We start from the raw sequence: 14,482 nt of genomic DNA on the forward strand, positions 1-14,482 counted from the left end.
ACTTTGGATCGGAATTTGATTTAGAGTTGTTTTAGCCTACTGTCCCAGTCTCCAACTAATAAATTATTTCAAATTTCACATCATGTCGTTCTATCTCGAATCGTACATACTTTTTAACACTGCACTGAATACAAGTACAGTCATCATTCGCTCGTTGGGGGTTTTCTAGTCGGGCTGTTTTTTAGTTGGGAGTTGGCAAATTGGTTTACGTCCCAACTAATAAAAAATCAGTAAATTGTTGTCAAGCTAGCCTTTAAGGCCCAAGTGTAATGATAGCGGAAACATAACGGCAGCGGCAGCGGGAAAGCCAGATCTGAGTAAGCCTTCTTGTCGGACTGAAAACTAGTTAGAACCAAATCGACTTCGGTTAGGCATCTTGATGTCATTTGTGACACCTATCAAACTTGCCGTTTTCGTTCCACTTCCGTTTACATTGCGTTTGGGCTTTTACAATTCATGGTTGATACTTGGATAGCATCTAGTTGCAGGAAAAACTACAGTTTGACAGCTGAAAAATCATCCCACTAAGCGGATTTGTTCGTTAATACTTATGATAGACCGAGTAGTACCATAGAGGTAAAAAAATTAATCTCGGTATGTTTTTAACTGAGATCCAGCAAAACAAAATACCGAGGTGCTCGGTGGTGCCCATCTCGGCAAAAAATCTAACTGGAACTCTTAACTTTTTGGCTCAGCTCTAGTACTATCTTCGGTCCCAAGGTAATCGATGCACCCCTAGAAACATAAAAAAATCCACGCGCCCCTCATTTTATCTGTCAAACTTTCATAGCGACTCAAAACAAGCATACATAGTGTAGTACTATAATTTCTACTGGAATGGGGTACGCTTATAGATTTATGAACTTGGGACCAATAGTCAAGTAGTGAGCCAATTTAAAATCGTTAGTTTCCACTGGTTGTTTTGATTCGCTGTGAACGTTTGACAGATAAAATGAGGGGTTCGTGGATTTTCCTATGTTTCGAGGAGTGCATCGATTAGCTTGAGACGGAAGAGAGTACCAGAGCTGAGCCAATAAGTTGAGCACGTTTCTTCGGGACCTTCTGGTCTTAGAGTTACCTCTATGATTTTACTCACTCGTCAAAAGTGGATTTACTCACAGCTGTGAGTAAATCCAGTTTTGAAGAATGTGAATAAAATGTTGTATTAAACAAATAGAAAGTGAGTAAACTTTACTCATCATGTGAGTTCCTTTTTACGTCCGTGCAATAACCACTTGTATCATGCAAACCCTCATAGTGTGGTGGCGCTAGTGTCTATGTTTTTTCCTTGATTTGTTTTCCGTCGATCTTTTTTTTACGTGCTGACAATATTTTTATTTATTTCATCTCCGTGATTTGGACATTCAGGTCCGTTATCTTCGATTTTATTTCCAGACCAAATAGTAAAAGATCGCAAATTTTCTGAGGTTTCGATAAAAAAACAAATCTGATTCCAACATCCTGGCTTCTTTACTTCGTGATCTTGGAAGTTTTCCAAGTCTTAGATATTTCAAAAAATGGTCTTGGAAAATTTACTAATTTAAATTTTTCAAGGACTGTGAACTTACATTCCCTATATTCAAAATATGAAAATTATTCCGGGCCGCACAAGTTTCTCAACTTGTTTGTCTTAGAGATTTCGATATCCCGGAATCTTTCAATTTTTTTTTCGATTTCCAGATGTTAAGTCCGAGATGCATGCAAAATATTTTACACGGCAAATAAATCTGACTCATATGTGAGCCCCGTTAACTAGAATTCGCATTTGAGTACATTTTTATTCAAATATGATCAAATATCACAGATATTTGAATGCCATTTATTCATATATGAGTGACAATTACGCATCTTTGAGTAAAAATTTACTCATTTCTGTGACCTACGTTTTTGCGAATTTAAGTTAACTTGACTCAAATATGAGTCAGATTAATTTGCCGTGTGTATTCACGATCCTTCCATTTTGGAAAATTTTCCTCGTTCCAGAATAATGAGATTTTTTCTTGGACCGCTATCTAGAGAAGATGTGTAGCTCTTAGAGCTATACAAATCTGAGGTGTTTCAAAAATGTCTATATCCGAGGTCTTTAAAATTTATTGTCTAAAAATTGTAAACATTTGCCTTGTTATTATTATTTGATTACCTAATAAGGCATAAGGATGATGCAAATAATATTTTCATTTTATGTCCGACATCACTCAAATAGGACGAGGAGGGGCACATATTAAATAACAAACAACAATTAAATTTACGTATAAGTGACTCATTGAATGATAAAACCATAAATCAATAATAAGAAAAAGTGTACTTTAAGGATAAAGCGTAGAGTGGAAAATAATTTTTAAAAGACCTAAATTTTCAAATTTTGGGTGACATAAAACAAAAATCAAATTAGCATTAGTCATAAGGGGCTGTTCATAAACTACGTAGACAGTTTAAGGGGGGGGGTTGACAATTATCCACGGTCCATACAAATTTTAAAATTTTTGTGTGGACAATTGTCTGCGCAGGGGGAGGGGGGGAGGGTTAAGAATCCCAAAAAAATGTCTACGTAGTTTATGAAGAGACCCTAATCATAGTGACCAGCAAATCGCAATTTGTAATTTCCCGGGGTTTTCCCGAAATTTTCGTGATTATCCCGTTTGATTTGAGCCAGGGAAATTTCTGATTACTAAATTATAACCCATTTAGCTTAGTGATCTCTTCGGCTCAATCGCATATATGCTTAATTAAAATGTATATTTCACAACAGGGAAATACAGCCGGGCATAAAGATTCGCTTGGTAAAAACTTACTAAAACTTACTTAGGCTGTGAACCATTTGCCGAGTTAATTTTAACTCGTGGTTAAAAGTGACGTTTCGAAAGTTATTCTGTATGTTCGAAAATCCCTGTACTGTCGATCGACCAGTTTTCGAGAAGAACTCAGCAACGGTTGTCAAAATTTAACTTCTTGTCTATCAGAAACAGGGTGCCTTCCATTCATTTTGACTAAAACAATGTTTTATGAAATTATGGAATAATAAGATATTATGATGATATTTTGTATATGTAAGTAATAAGAAAAGATTGTAAAGTTTGTGTTTCACCCATCAAACCTGCAAATTTAGCTTTGACAGAGTCACAATGAGCGTTTTTCTGATCGCCTCTTCGCGAAGAGTGAAGAGCGAAGAGTGGGTGAGATAAATTACAAAATCGCTTATTGCGTCTCTCATGTAGCAAAATTGGCAGGTATTATGTGTCAAACACAAACTTAACAATCTTTTCTTGTTGTTTACATAATCAAAATATTTTCATAATATCTTATTATTCCATAATTTCTTAAAACATTTTTTTAGTCAAAATGAATGGAAGGCACCCTGATCAGAAATAACTACGCTCGGATAGCAGGGTTAATCGATAACTTTCCATCTGTCAAATTTTAACCAAAAGTTAAAAAAATCCACCAAATGGTTCAGAGCCTTACATGCTTCTTACATTCTATTTAGAATTAGTCTGAATATTCCTTATAATTTACATGCAATTATCCTCAGAATTGTCACACAATTTTGCTCATAACTATCTTGGAGCTCTCCACTAAATTCTTCTGAAAATTCGCTTGGAATTCTCCTCAGGAATACCGTTGACATTCTACTCGAGATGCTCTTGGAATTAAACTCGGAATTCTCATAAAACTCATATCAGAATTTCCTTTGGAATTGTTCCCTCAAAATTCGACTCCCTTGGTTTTTATTGTGAGATCCATGAAACTCAGAATTCGTTTGAAATTATCTTTAAATTTTCTAAGAATTTCCTTTGAATTGCCATCACAATTCTTCTAAGAACTTATTTTGAATATTCATTTGAAATGGACCTGGAATCCGCTTCACAATCGTCATGAATTTTCCAAAAGAACTACCTAAAGATTCTACTCTGAACGTCTGAAGTCCCAAGACTTGACTTGGAGTTTTAGTAAATTCTCTCTTAGAGTCACATTGTTGTTATCTGCAGAATTCATCCTAAAATCTTTTCAAAATCTCATAATATTTAGTTCATTAAAGTGACTGTATCCTGAAATTATTTTAAAGTCCAGGGGCCTTGCAATTGTTTAAAGTTCCAGAATCTTATTTTCCCCGGTTTGTCATCGAAATTCACGGACTTTTCCCGATTTTTTTCCCGGTGATTTAGAATTCGCGCCTTTTTCCCGGTTATCCTGACTTCCTTGTTCACTGTATAATGAATAAATAATAATTTCTCGAGGCAAACTTATGCGATCGGTAAACCATGATTTGTTTTATTTTATTTCCTTTGGTTTGTTTTTTCCGTCGATCTTGTTTTCCGTGCTGAGCACCAATGCTACCGACGTGCCAGGAAGGCAGCTCCCACACCTGGACCCTACCTATCGACCCATCAACTCATGAACCGGGGACCAACGGCTTTACTTCCCATCCGAAGGAAGGCGTGATCAGAGATGTTATGCCTCAGAACATCCCGGCGGCGCCGACTGGTATTAAACCCAGGCCTGCTGGGGTGAGAGGTAATCACGCACCACTACACCACCGGCGCCTTTTTTTTTTATTTTAAAGGAGCACGAAAAATGATCAGGATGGGTTGTGGTTGTGAGTTTATAAAATTCAGGCCTATTCTGCGCGGCGTGTGAGGTGAGGTGACACGCTCTCACTTGTGAAGTGACAATTGTCACCTCGGGTGAGGTGACTCTCCGTGCAAATCAAATGGAGAGTCACCTCACCCGAGGTGATAATTGTCACTTCACCATCACTTCACTGTCACTTCACCTCACACGCCGCGCAGAATAGCCCTGATTGTAACCATTTTTTTCGATCAATAAATTTCACTATTAGTCACTTTTTTATTGCTTTAAAGTCACTATTTGGTCACTGTTTTCATATCCACTACTAGCCTTGTGCTGAACACCAATGCTACCGACGCCAGAGAGGCAGCTCCCACACCTTGACCCTACCTATCGACTCATCAACTCATGAACCGGAAACCAACAGCTTTACTTCCCGAAGGGAGGCGTGATCAGAGATGTTATGCCTCAGAACATCCCGGCGGCGCCGACTGGGATTGAACCTGCTGGGGTGAGAGGCAATCACGCTTACCACTACAACACCGGCGCCGCTAATCGTTCGGGTATGGTATGTTTTTTTTTTATTGGGGTTGATATCAAAATTTGATTTCGATTTGCTGTCATTTTGATGCTGGGCTTTGCTCGGGTACCAAGCGTACCGAGTCCAGTGGAAAGGGATTCACAGTGCAGCGTAGATTGAGTAATAACGGCTTGCCTATCGAGTGAAGTAGGGTTTGATTTGAAACTGCATTTGATTGATTCCAGTGAATAGATCAAACAAACTGATGCATATAAAATTGGTTTCTAATTTAAACAAGTACCGTTTAATTTATTTAAATAATCTATGAAAGTGTCATTGATGAATTGATAGCATTGTATCCACGTTTATTCTCAATTTCCTTACCCCTTTCAATACCAGTTTTTAGAGTTTAAAAATGTTGTGCCCTGAAAAGTAAGCTTTTCTTAAAGAATTTAAAATTCTAGAAAAAAATTTAAATAAGACTAGGGTTAAAGATTAGAGGGGTATTCGATAGTCTTGGATCAGATTTACAAAGCCAGAGGCGGCGGGTTCGATCCCCGGTCTCGAGGAAATTTTTCGGGTTGGATGTTTTCTCGACTTCCATGGGCATAGAGTTTCACCCAAGTAACCATAGGCACGTTATTTCGCCTTTTTGGCTATATACGGGCCTCATCAGAACTTGCAAACACTGGTATAGCCGTTGTTCAGCTGTATATAGCCAAAAAGGCGAAATAACGTGCCTATGGTTACTTGGGCAGTGTGTGCTTATCACGCGATACACAAATTCATGCATTGGTTGTCATGGTAAGCTCCTAACTAATAGCTGTGGAAGTGCAAACGCTCGCTACAGAAGTGTAAAAAGCATTGAAGAAAAAAAAGGGTTTGGAGTTCCAAACTTCAATATTTTTTCATAATTCTGGTGTTGAAAAATTACCCAAAATTCTAGAGTTTGAGTGACTTTTTGATATTCTGAAACTTTAGACCATTTTGTGAGCTTGGGCTGAAAAAAAACGTTCAAGATAAAGAATTAGTGAATTAGTGAAAATTGTCGGCACCTTAGACTTAGAATTTCTCGCTCATGGGAAAAAGAACAAGATCTTGGTTATAGATAGATGATAAACGGTCCAGCTAAAAAAGTAATCTGTGATGGAAAAGTTTGTGAAAACTCACTATGACTCGCGAACTTTTCCCTTGGTGAAATTTTGACGTCAAATTTTGAAGGTGTCAGAATGTTTTATGATTCTAATATGTTGATTCTACGTCCCTAATACTTCAATTTACCTACATCCATCGATGGTTGATGAGCCCATTAGAAGGGTTAGGCTTGGGTTTATCACACAGCTCTAAATTGAATAACGAACAACAATTCACTTCATACTGGTGCACTATATTTATGTCATCAAAATTTAATGATGTTCATTGCAATCGAGCTCTGTTTTTTATTTGAACTGGTACGTATATTAGCATCGGATACCAGCTCTTTCATAACGTTATTTGCATTCGTCGGGCCTAGTAATCAACAAGAACAGCTGGCACTTTTTTTTCCAAAATGGTGAATTTCGAACAAACTTTTAAAGCACTGGATTTCATTCTTTCAACAACCGGTTAATATTAAATGTGTTCTAAGTGATACACCTCTTATCTGATAGAATCGCATTTTTTTCAGGAATTCCATCTTGCAGCTTATTTTACCCGGATACGCTTGGATCCGCATTGAGAATGAATGCTATTTTCGTGATAGCGTTTATTTTATTGTTTTACACCTCATGTGGTGAATTAGTTTATTTAGTGCAAATGTTACAGCGCGAGTTCACATTCCTGGAGATTACATTTCAAGCACCGTGCTTTGGCTATTGCACTATCGGATTGATGAAGATGTTAGTTTTGGCCATCGAGAGAAACACCATTGCGGGATTGGTAAAAACTCTTCGTAATGATTGGGATGCATCGGTAAGATGTTTTTGTTCGAAAGATGATGAATCGAATGTGTTTATCTGTTAAATGAATCCTCAACGATAGGTGCGTAGCGTAGAACATCAAATAATATGTGACAAAGTGATGAAACCTGCAATTCGTTTTACAACAATGGTAGCAGTCGTTAACGTTGTGATGGGGATGGCTTTTACCCTTCTGCCGATTCCGGAGATGATATATCACTATACTATTACGGGTGAATGGGTACGTCAACTGCCCTTTCTGATTTGGTGGCCCTTTGATCCCTATTCTGGGTTCGTGTACTTATTGATATACCCGTTGTACATTGTGATAGGATTTTCTGGTATCATCATACACATGGTAATGTCGACTGTAGTGCTATTTGTTATTGGTTAACCGAAATTTGCATTGAATTACAGGGGTTCGATTGTTTGTTCTGCATTCTTTCCGCCCATTTATGTGTGCATTTTATGATCTTGAAGTACGATTTGGAAAACATAACCAATGAATCTATCGATACCTACGGAAAGCTACCAACTTTAAACGAAAGACTATTCAATGTTGTGCAAAAACATCAAAAGATTGAAGAGTGAATATTGTCTTACGTGTTACTTACAGTGCCAACTTTACGAATAATTTTCTTTTGTAGGTATAAAAAATCAATGGATGTAATTTTCAATTTTGCGCTGTTTTATAACTTTTTTGTAAGTTCGTTCATAATTTGCATTCAAGGCTTCATGGTTACCGTAAGTATCATACATTGAATCAATTTGTTACATTTACACTTGGATGCACTTACGTGATCTGCACAAGCCCGTGCATTGTGCATTTATATTAACTTCATTCTTTTTCTTCCAGTCATTTATTTGATAGGCTCAAATAAGAGACTCTATGGGGTCGAACATTTTTAGAACCTACAATTGATTATTTAACTATTCAGCAGTTCCACGCCACCGGAAAAACTCGATCTTCTCTGATTTGCACAAAACTTTTCATAATTGTTTTTTTTTTTTTTTTTTTTTTCTTTATTATAGAGATTTTTAGCCTGAGGCTAGTTCATCTCTTTTTTTCATAATTGTGTGCTATGAGCAATCATTCACATATTTGCAAAAATTCGACTTGTAATTTTTTTTTTTAATTGATTGATTGATTTCGTTATTATAGAGACTTTCAGCCGTTGACTGGTTCGTCTCTGTTTTTTTTTTTCAAAATGGCGTCTTTGTAATTTTTTAATAAATTGTAATTTAAGAACTCAATTATCTAAAAAATATTCAATTTTTATATTTAAAAAAGGCTCATGAAAAATTAACTTTTGGAATATCTAATATAACCATGGACACTTGAAAATTCCGGAGTGATTTGAGATTTGAGCGTAATTGCCTTTGTAAACAATCACGTCAATTACTGATTTCTCTTGAATAAAATCTCAATCTCACAAACAAACTATACCAAATGATAGAGGAATCATTGTTATTACTTTTCGAGATTGAGCTTTTATTCGTGAGAAATCGGTGATTGACGTGTTTGTTTACAAATGCAATTACGCCCAAATCTCAAATCACTCCGGAATTGTCAAAAATTTTCAAGAACTTTTGGTCAAATATTTTTACTCGAAATAACAAAAAAAAACTACAATTTATTGGAAAATGTCAAAGACGCCATTTTGGAAAAAAATACTAGATGCCAAATACCCGAATTTTTGCAAAAAATAATCAAAATTTCATAAAAATTGGAGATGGTCAAGTCATTTATTTCTTATTTTTTTTTGCTATTTGGCGTGGAACTGGTCTAATCGTAAGAAGGGGTTGTAGGCCTCCTCTGTTTCCGCTTTTTCTCAGTGTAGTACACAATACCAAATTTGTAGTACCGTAGTGCATTGAATTCCGGGCGGTTCAGTTGGATACATAATGTATAATATATACAGCCATTCCATAGCAAAACGATATAGCGGTTCTCAGAATTTCGTGCATAGCATAGGTGGTACGAGCTCCAAACTGTTGTTAAGAAGGAGACCCACCTTCATCCGTTGCTGTTAGATAGTAATTTGCGATTAATTACTACCTCTTAGATACAGGATGAGTCTCCCTCCAACAGACCAGAGCTGTCCTGGCCACGTCCTTGCATCCGGTGGGGAAAGGAGAGGAATGTTAGTCCGACACTTACTTAAGAGAGATGCAGAGAACTCTACGACCCCTCATAAGTGTCACGGGAAGGTTGGATTTTTGTTAGTAGGGAGGGTAAGCCATAGGATACGCCCAGCCAGCGTTGCTGGCAATCGTTATATCGAGCATTTAATAAATAGAAGCTGCAAGTAGTTTATCTGTCCGTTGTTGCTGCCCATTACCTAAACATATTATTCAAAACAGTGTTCAGATTTTGGAATTATGAAACGTTATCAGCTCGATCCTGTTGCTTGTTTGCGCCTGAAAATGTTTGTTGATCCTTAACATATGCACAATTCATTGTGATATGTAAAAGGTTATTAATATAGTATGTGGAATCGTCGATTAGAATGAAGATTCGCCCTTGACCTAACTCCCACTGTCTGGCAGTGGTATTTGGATAAAATCTGCCTGCAATCAATTCTTATTAATGCAAAGAAGCTTGAACCCGGGAGTTAGAAGGTGACAGCTCTACCGCAGCTACAATAGCCCATTTCAAGAACGCAAGCAGTTCGAAGCTATTTTCACACATGATAAGTCCCGCTCCAATACATTATCGATGTAAATATACACCATTGATAATGTACTGAAACTTTCAATCAAGCAGTAGTGCAATACTTGATTGACACGTATTTAGTAAGTTTTAAAATAATCGTCTTGAATTAGATGGATATTTCCTATCGAGGACATAAATCCTATCGAAGGTAAATAAACTTAGCTGAGCGTAACTGCGCGTAGGCTAGAACAGTCGGCACCACATGCAAGGGATAGGAATTTGAAATTTTTCACTTAATGCACTTTTCAACACCACTTTTGTACTTTTTTAAAATGAAATTGTAAATTTATAACATTTTCACTAGAACGAAAATGACGCCCCAAAACAAAAACACGTAATTTTCGCAGCGCGGCCTGCTTCGATCATTGGTTTTCAGAATTTCGTGCATATATAAAATCACCTACCGGATCTCTCAAAAAGTGCAATACTCGATATATACAAGTGAATACACAATTTATGACCCTCTCCCCCACAGTAATCTTTTTCCATGGCGCCTTTGAGCGAGGAACCAATGCCGGTCGAGCCTCAAGGATAGTTACTTGTCGTATTGATTGATCCCTATTCACACTTGTATCTGTCTCAACCCATTCTGGAACTTTCAACCCGGTCATTCATTCAATAAGCAAAATGCCTGGTCTAAACTTTGTATGTACGGTCGCGATCACAGCATCTTTTTTTTTCTTTTTTGCGTGCGAACAATAGCCAAACTTCCGTTTAAAAAAAAACGCTGGTTTATCAGATCCATACATAAATTCAGCAATCGACTAAATTTTCAATAGCATCCAAAAATCTCCATTAGTACCGTCCCAATGACGCGTTCATCTACCATAAATTTGATAAATAGCAGATTTTTAGCGATAGGCCCAATCTTAGATTCATAGACCAACATTAGAGACATTTCCCCTACATAAGCATACTATCAATTCAGGCATAACATTTGATAACGGCACAAAAGCATTTGTAAACAAACTTTCTAAGGCCCTTTACACGCGAACCAAAGTACGCCTACGCAAACCAACAACATCATCGGATAGGGGCAACTATCACCTTTCCGAAAGTGGTATTGGTTTGCGTGGGCGTACTTTGGTTCGCGTGTAAAGGGCCTTAGAAAGTTTGTTTACAAATGCTTTTGTGCCGTTATCAAATGTTATGCCTGAATTGACGTTTGAGCGGTTTCTCTGAGTTTCAAACTGTAATGATTTTTTGGCGTTGTGAGTGTGAGTGCGTGAAAATGCATGAGAATCATAAACGTGTGATTTGTTTGCCAGATTCACACGCAAGTTTATTCTCTCAAAGAGGCTCAATGAATGAGATTTGAGAATGATTTTCCTCCGATATAGACAAAAGTAGTAACATAAAACCATCACCCATAATGCCACTGTATTGTAGACTTGGCTACTTAACCAAATTTACGAATGACCAACCCCCATTTTTACTTGCAGGCAGCCTCTGGATACACTTTGGTAAAATTTGCACTCTTTCTTGCAAGTTTCCTCGTCGAACTATTTCTTCTATGTTTCTACGGACAGCACATTGTGGAAAGCGTAAGTTACTTCAAATTGCGCAGTTGGAAATCATTAACTGATTTGTCGACATGCGTGTATGATTATCCGACAGAGTGTTCAGGCAGCGGAAGCAGCGTACAACTGTCCGTGGTACAACACAAATCGTCAGTTCCGAACGATAATCCTACAGATGATCAACAAAGCTCAAATACCTTTAACTTTGATGGCGTGGAAAATATGGCCCGTGGATTTAAATACCTTTGCAAGTGTAAGTATGCTGCTTTCTCTATATTGTTTTCCTGTCATAATGCTGGGTGCGGTTTTCCATTTTAGATTTTGAGTGCATCATGGTCTTACTTCACTCTGCTCCGAACGGTGTATGCTGATTAATTTCGTTGCTGACTAGTCCGAACAATTAACACTTGAGAGCATTTTCAGTAAGTATGCTAGTCCTTACTAGTTCATGAAAATGCTTGCAGCTCTGATCATCTGACATCTTAATATACTCTATTTGTATGTTGACATCAAAATCATTCGCCCTACATATTTCTTTTGTTCACAACAGTAGCACGTGAACCTGTTAGCACCCACAGCGGGAGAGAGCATTTGTGAAATTCAAATGAAGACATTATTGCGGAATCAAGTTAAAATAACTATAAATCGTAACTCGCGATAATAGGACTCCCAAAGGTATAGTTGCAATAAAAAAGCTACATTCCTAGTTTAATACCTTGACAGAATAATCATTAGAAATAGTATTGAAACCTTATGGCAAATGTGCCGGTAACAACTCTGTGATTTGATTGTAAATCTTTAGAGGATCTAATGTAGAATAATTTACGGCCCGTTTTTATTATTGTGACCACAAGGGCCTTGTGGCGTTGCGATAGAACTTGCATATTGTTTTCAATTAATCTTGTAATCTAATTAGTTCAGCTGAATGTATGTCAGTTGCTATTGCACACGCACATCATGATGGAGCTGAGTTTTGGTATTTAAATTGATTATGAATGTATTTTCTGGTTTCGTTATTCAAATTAATCGTTTGATTGGCATCGCTTCTGTTAATTGTATTTTTGCATATTAACTGGTCAAAGACAATTGTGTAGGAATATATAAAAATGTCCATAAATTTAATTAAAAAGTGAGAAGCGAATGAGTAAACGTTCAGGATTGATAGAAACATACGAGTTGATGGTTTCGATAGACAGGGTCTACGTGGAGTTGCCTCTCTGGCTTTGACGATTAGACTCTACGATTGGACTGACCAGATCCAGCCAAATCAACAAAGATCCGAATTAACGGGGCTTGGAATAAGTAATCCATTCATCTCGGTGGATCTCGACGGTAGTCACAGGCAGGATGTTTTTGTTATTGAGAAGGGTAAATTAGAAATGGATCTACTTTGGGAAGTGAAGTTAAGCGTAACTATTTTGCTTTTGTAAACAATCACTTCAATCGACGATTTGTGGCAACGCCCACGCAAACAAACACCATCATCAGATAGTTTGCCCTACTAGCTGGTGTTGTTAGTTTTTGTGTTGCCACAAATCATCGATTGAAGTGATTGTTTACAAAATCAGATTCGTCGATTTGAATTGTTACGCTTGAATTGACATTTTAGACCTTGCACGTTATTTCAAAACTACCCAAATTTGGGTAGAATGCACCCAGATCGGTTAAAACTGAACCTACCCAAAAATGGGTAAACTATGTTGGGAGAGACAAGTTGACAAATGAACAAAGTCGATCGGATTCATGTCGATGTTGTCCATTTGTCAACTTGTCACTCCCAAAATAGTTTACCCATTTTTGGGTAGCTTCAGTTTTGACCGATCAGGGTGGATTCTACCCTAATTTGGGTAGTTTTGAAATAGCGTGTGATAAAAAAATTATGCGAGAACGCGACCCTATCAGCTCAGTAATGCAAAGTGGCCAGGGGTATTTAGATCCCACTATCTTCTACTTAGTAAGCAAAATTAGTTGGTACTAAGCAAGGCCATTAAGCCCGGGGAGATGAAGCTACGAAAAATAACTTAGAATTAGCCAACTGCCAAGCCTGCATGTTTCAAACGCATCAACCGATCATAAGATTATGTGCGATCGAGATTATGCCGCAGGATGATGATGAAATGATGATGGTCTCACCTCTAAACGCTACAAAGGTTTGAGCTGGACGATTTATCTCTAAGATAATTAAATATGACAATTTCACCAGGTTTGCAAACAAAATCGAACTGGTTACAGTTACAGATATAAATTCCCTCTAGAGTTTACAGTTGCTTCACAGCGATATGAATGTGGAAAAGCTCAGACGTCCACCTCTTAGTTTGCCTTTTTGTCCACCTAAAATATTCATAAGTATTACAAGCGATCAAGATTTAATGAACAATCAACAAAGCATCCTATTACACTAGCAACTCCGCAATATGATGTTATCATAATTTTCAGCAATGTCAGGAATGCTCACAAACCCCCAACATTTGCCAGAAAACATACTACTAACTCAAGGTATCTTCCAAATAAGCTTCAAAATTGCCTTTTTTTTAAATGTTAAATTTAGTCCTCTATATCCGTATTACGCGTGCCAGGCTAAAACGTTTGTAGACGACTAAAAAAATTTTTTTTCACTACTACTATTAAATCAAATATAAAAAATCCATCATCACCATCGTGGCGAACAAAATAGTTTTTGCAGTGCTACAATAATTATTAAAAAGTCGTTATAACAGCTATCCATACAATATAATCCGTTAAAAATAACTTCGTCAAGATACATAATTTGTCAATTCATTAAAAAAAATCACTGGATAACCGTTCAAAACACAGTTTTAACGTGTGAAATGCAATGTCTCCTAAATTCTGCTATTGTTGTTGCACGTTCAATCAAAATCAAACGCATTATTTTATTCTGCAAGCGCTGCAATCTCAATATTTGTGTTGCATTTGACAGAAATAAAATGGATGGGCAAACGTCTAGATGACGAGAGATGATTGAATTGTATAGCTGTATTTTATTGACAACAGTTAAATCATTTTTCAATAGACATATAATTCCATACTTCTTGGGAATTTTCTTGATGACATTGTCAATGTGAGAGTTGAACTTAAGTTTGTCATCAATAATCACGCCAAGATATTTAATCTTCCGAACGCGATCAACAGTCTCATCATCAATAACAACAGAGGCGTTCTCATTTAATCGATTCCGCGAAATTACCATAAATTTATTTTTAAT

The 14,482-nt window shown here is 37.0% G+C and overlaps 2 protein-coding genes across 2 annotated transcripts in view; one reads left to right on the top strand and one right to left on the bottom strand.

Moving 5' to 3' along the window:
• The window catches only part of LOC135700616 (deoxyribonuclease TATDN1), a 155,320-nt gene that overhangs the window by 75,534 nt on the left and 65,304 nt on the right, over positions 1–14,482 (bottom strand). The window lies entirely within an intron of this gene.
• On the top strand, positions 7,172–11,653 carry LOC135700590 (odorant receptor 4-like). The gene is made up of 6 exons (XM_065221120.1): positions 7,172–7,264; positions 7,441–7,610; positions 7,671–7,767; positions 11,182–11,283; positions 11,357–11,512; positions 11,578–11,653. The coding sequence occupies exons 1-6, from the start codon at positions 7,172–7,174 to the stop codon at positions 11,632–11,634; spliced, it is 675 nt and encodes a 224-aa protein (XP_065077192.1). The 3' UTR covers positions 11,635–11,653.

The sequence above is a fragment of the Ochlerotatus camptorhynchus genome, unplaced genomic scaffold (assembly GCF_037179485.1).
Source record: "Ochlerotatus camptorhynchus isolate MF236.1 unplaced genomic scaffold, CSIRO-AGI_Acam_v1.1 ptg000139l, whole genome shotgun sequence".
Lineage (NCBI taxonomy): Eukaryota > Metazoa > Arthropoda > Insecta > Diptera > Culicidae > Ochlerotatus > Ochlerotatus camptorhynchus.

Coding starts and splice junctions, on each gene's coding strand:
- LOC135700590 (XM_065221120.1), top strand. CDS start 7,172: ATGGTAGCAGTCGTTAACGTTGTGATGGGGATGGCTTTTACCCTTCTG. Junction 7,611..7,670: donor AAACATCAAAAGATTGAAGA/GTGAATATTGTC, acceptor TTTCTTTTGTAG/GTATAAAAAATCAATGGATG. Junction 11,284..11,356: donor GACAGCACATTGTGGAAAGC/GTAAGTTACTTC, acceptor ATTATCCGACAG/AGTGTTCAGGCAGCGGAAGC.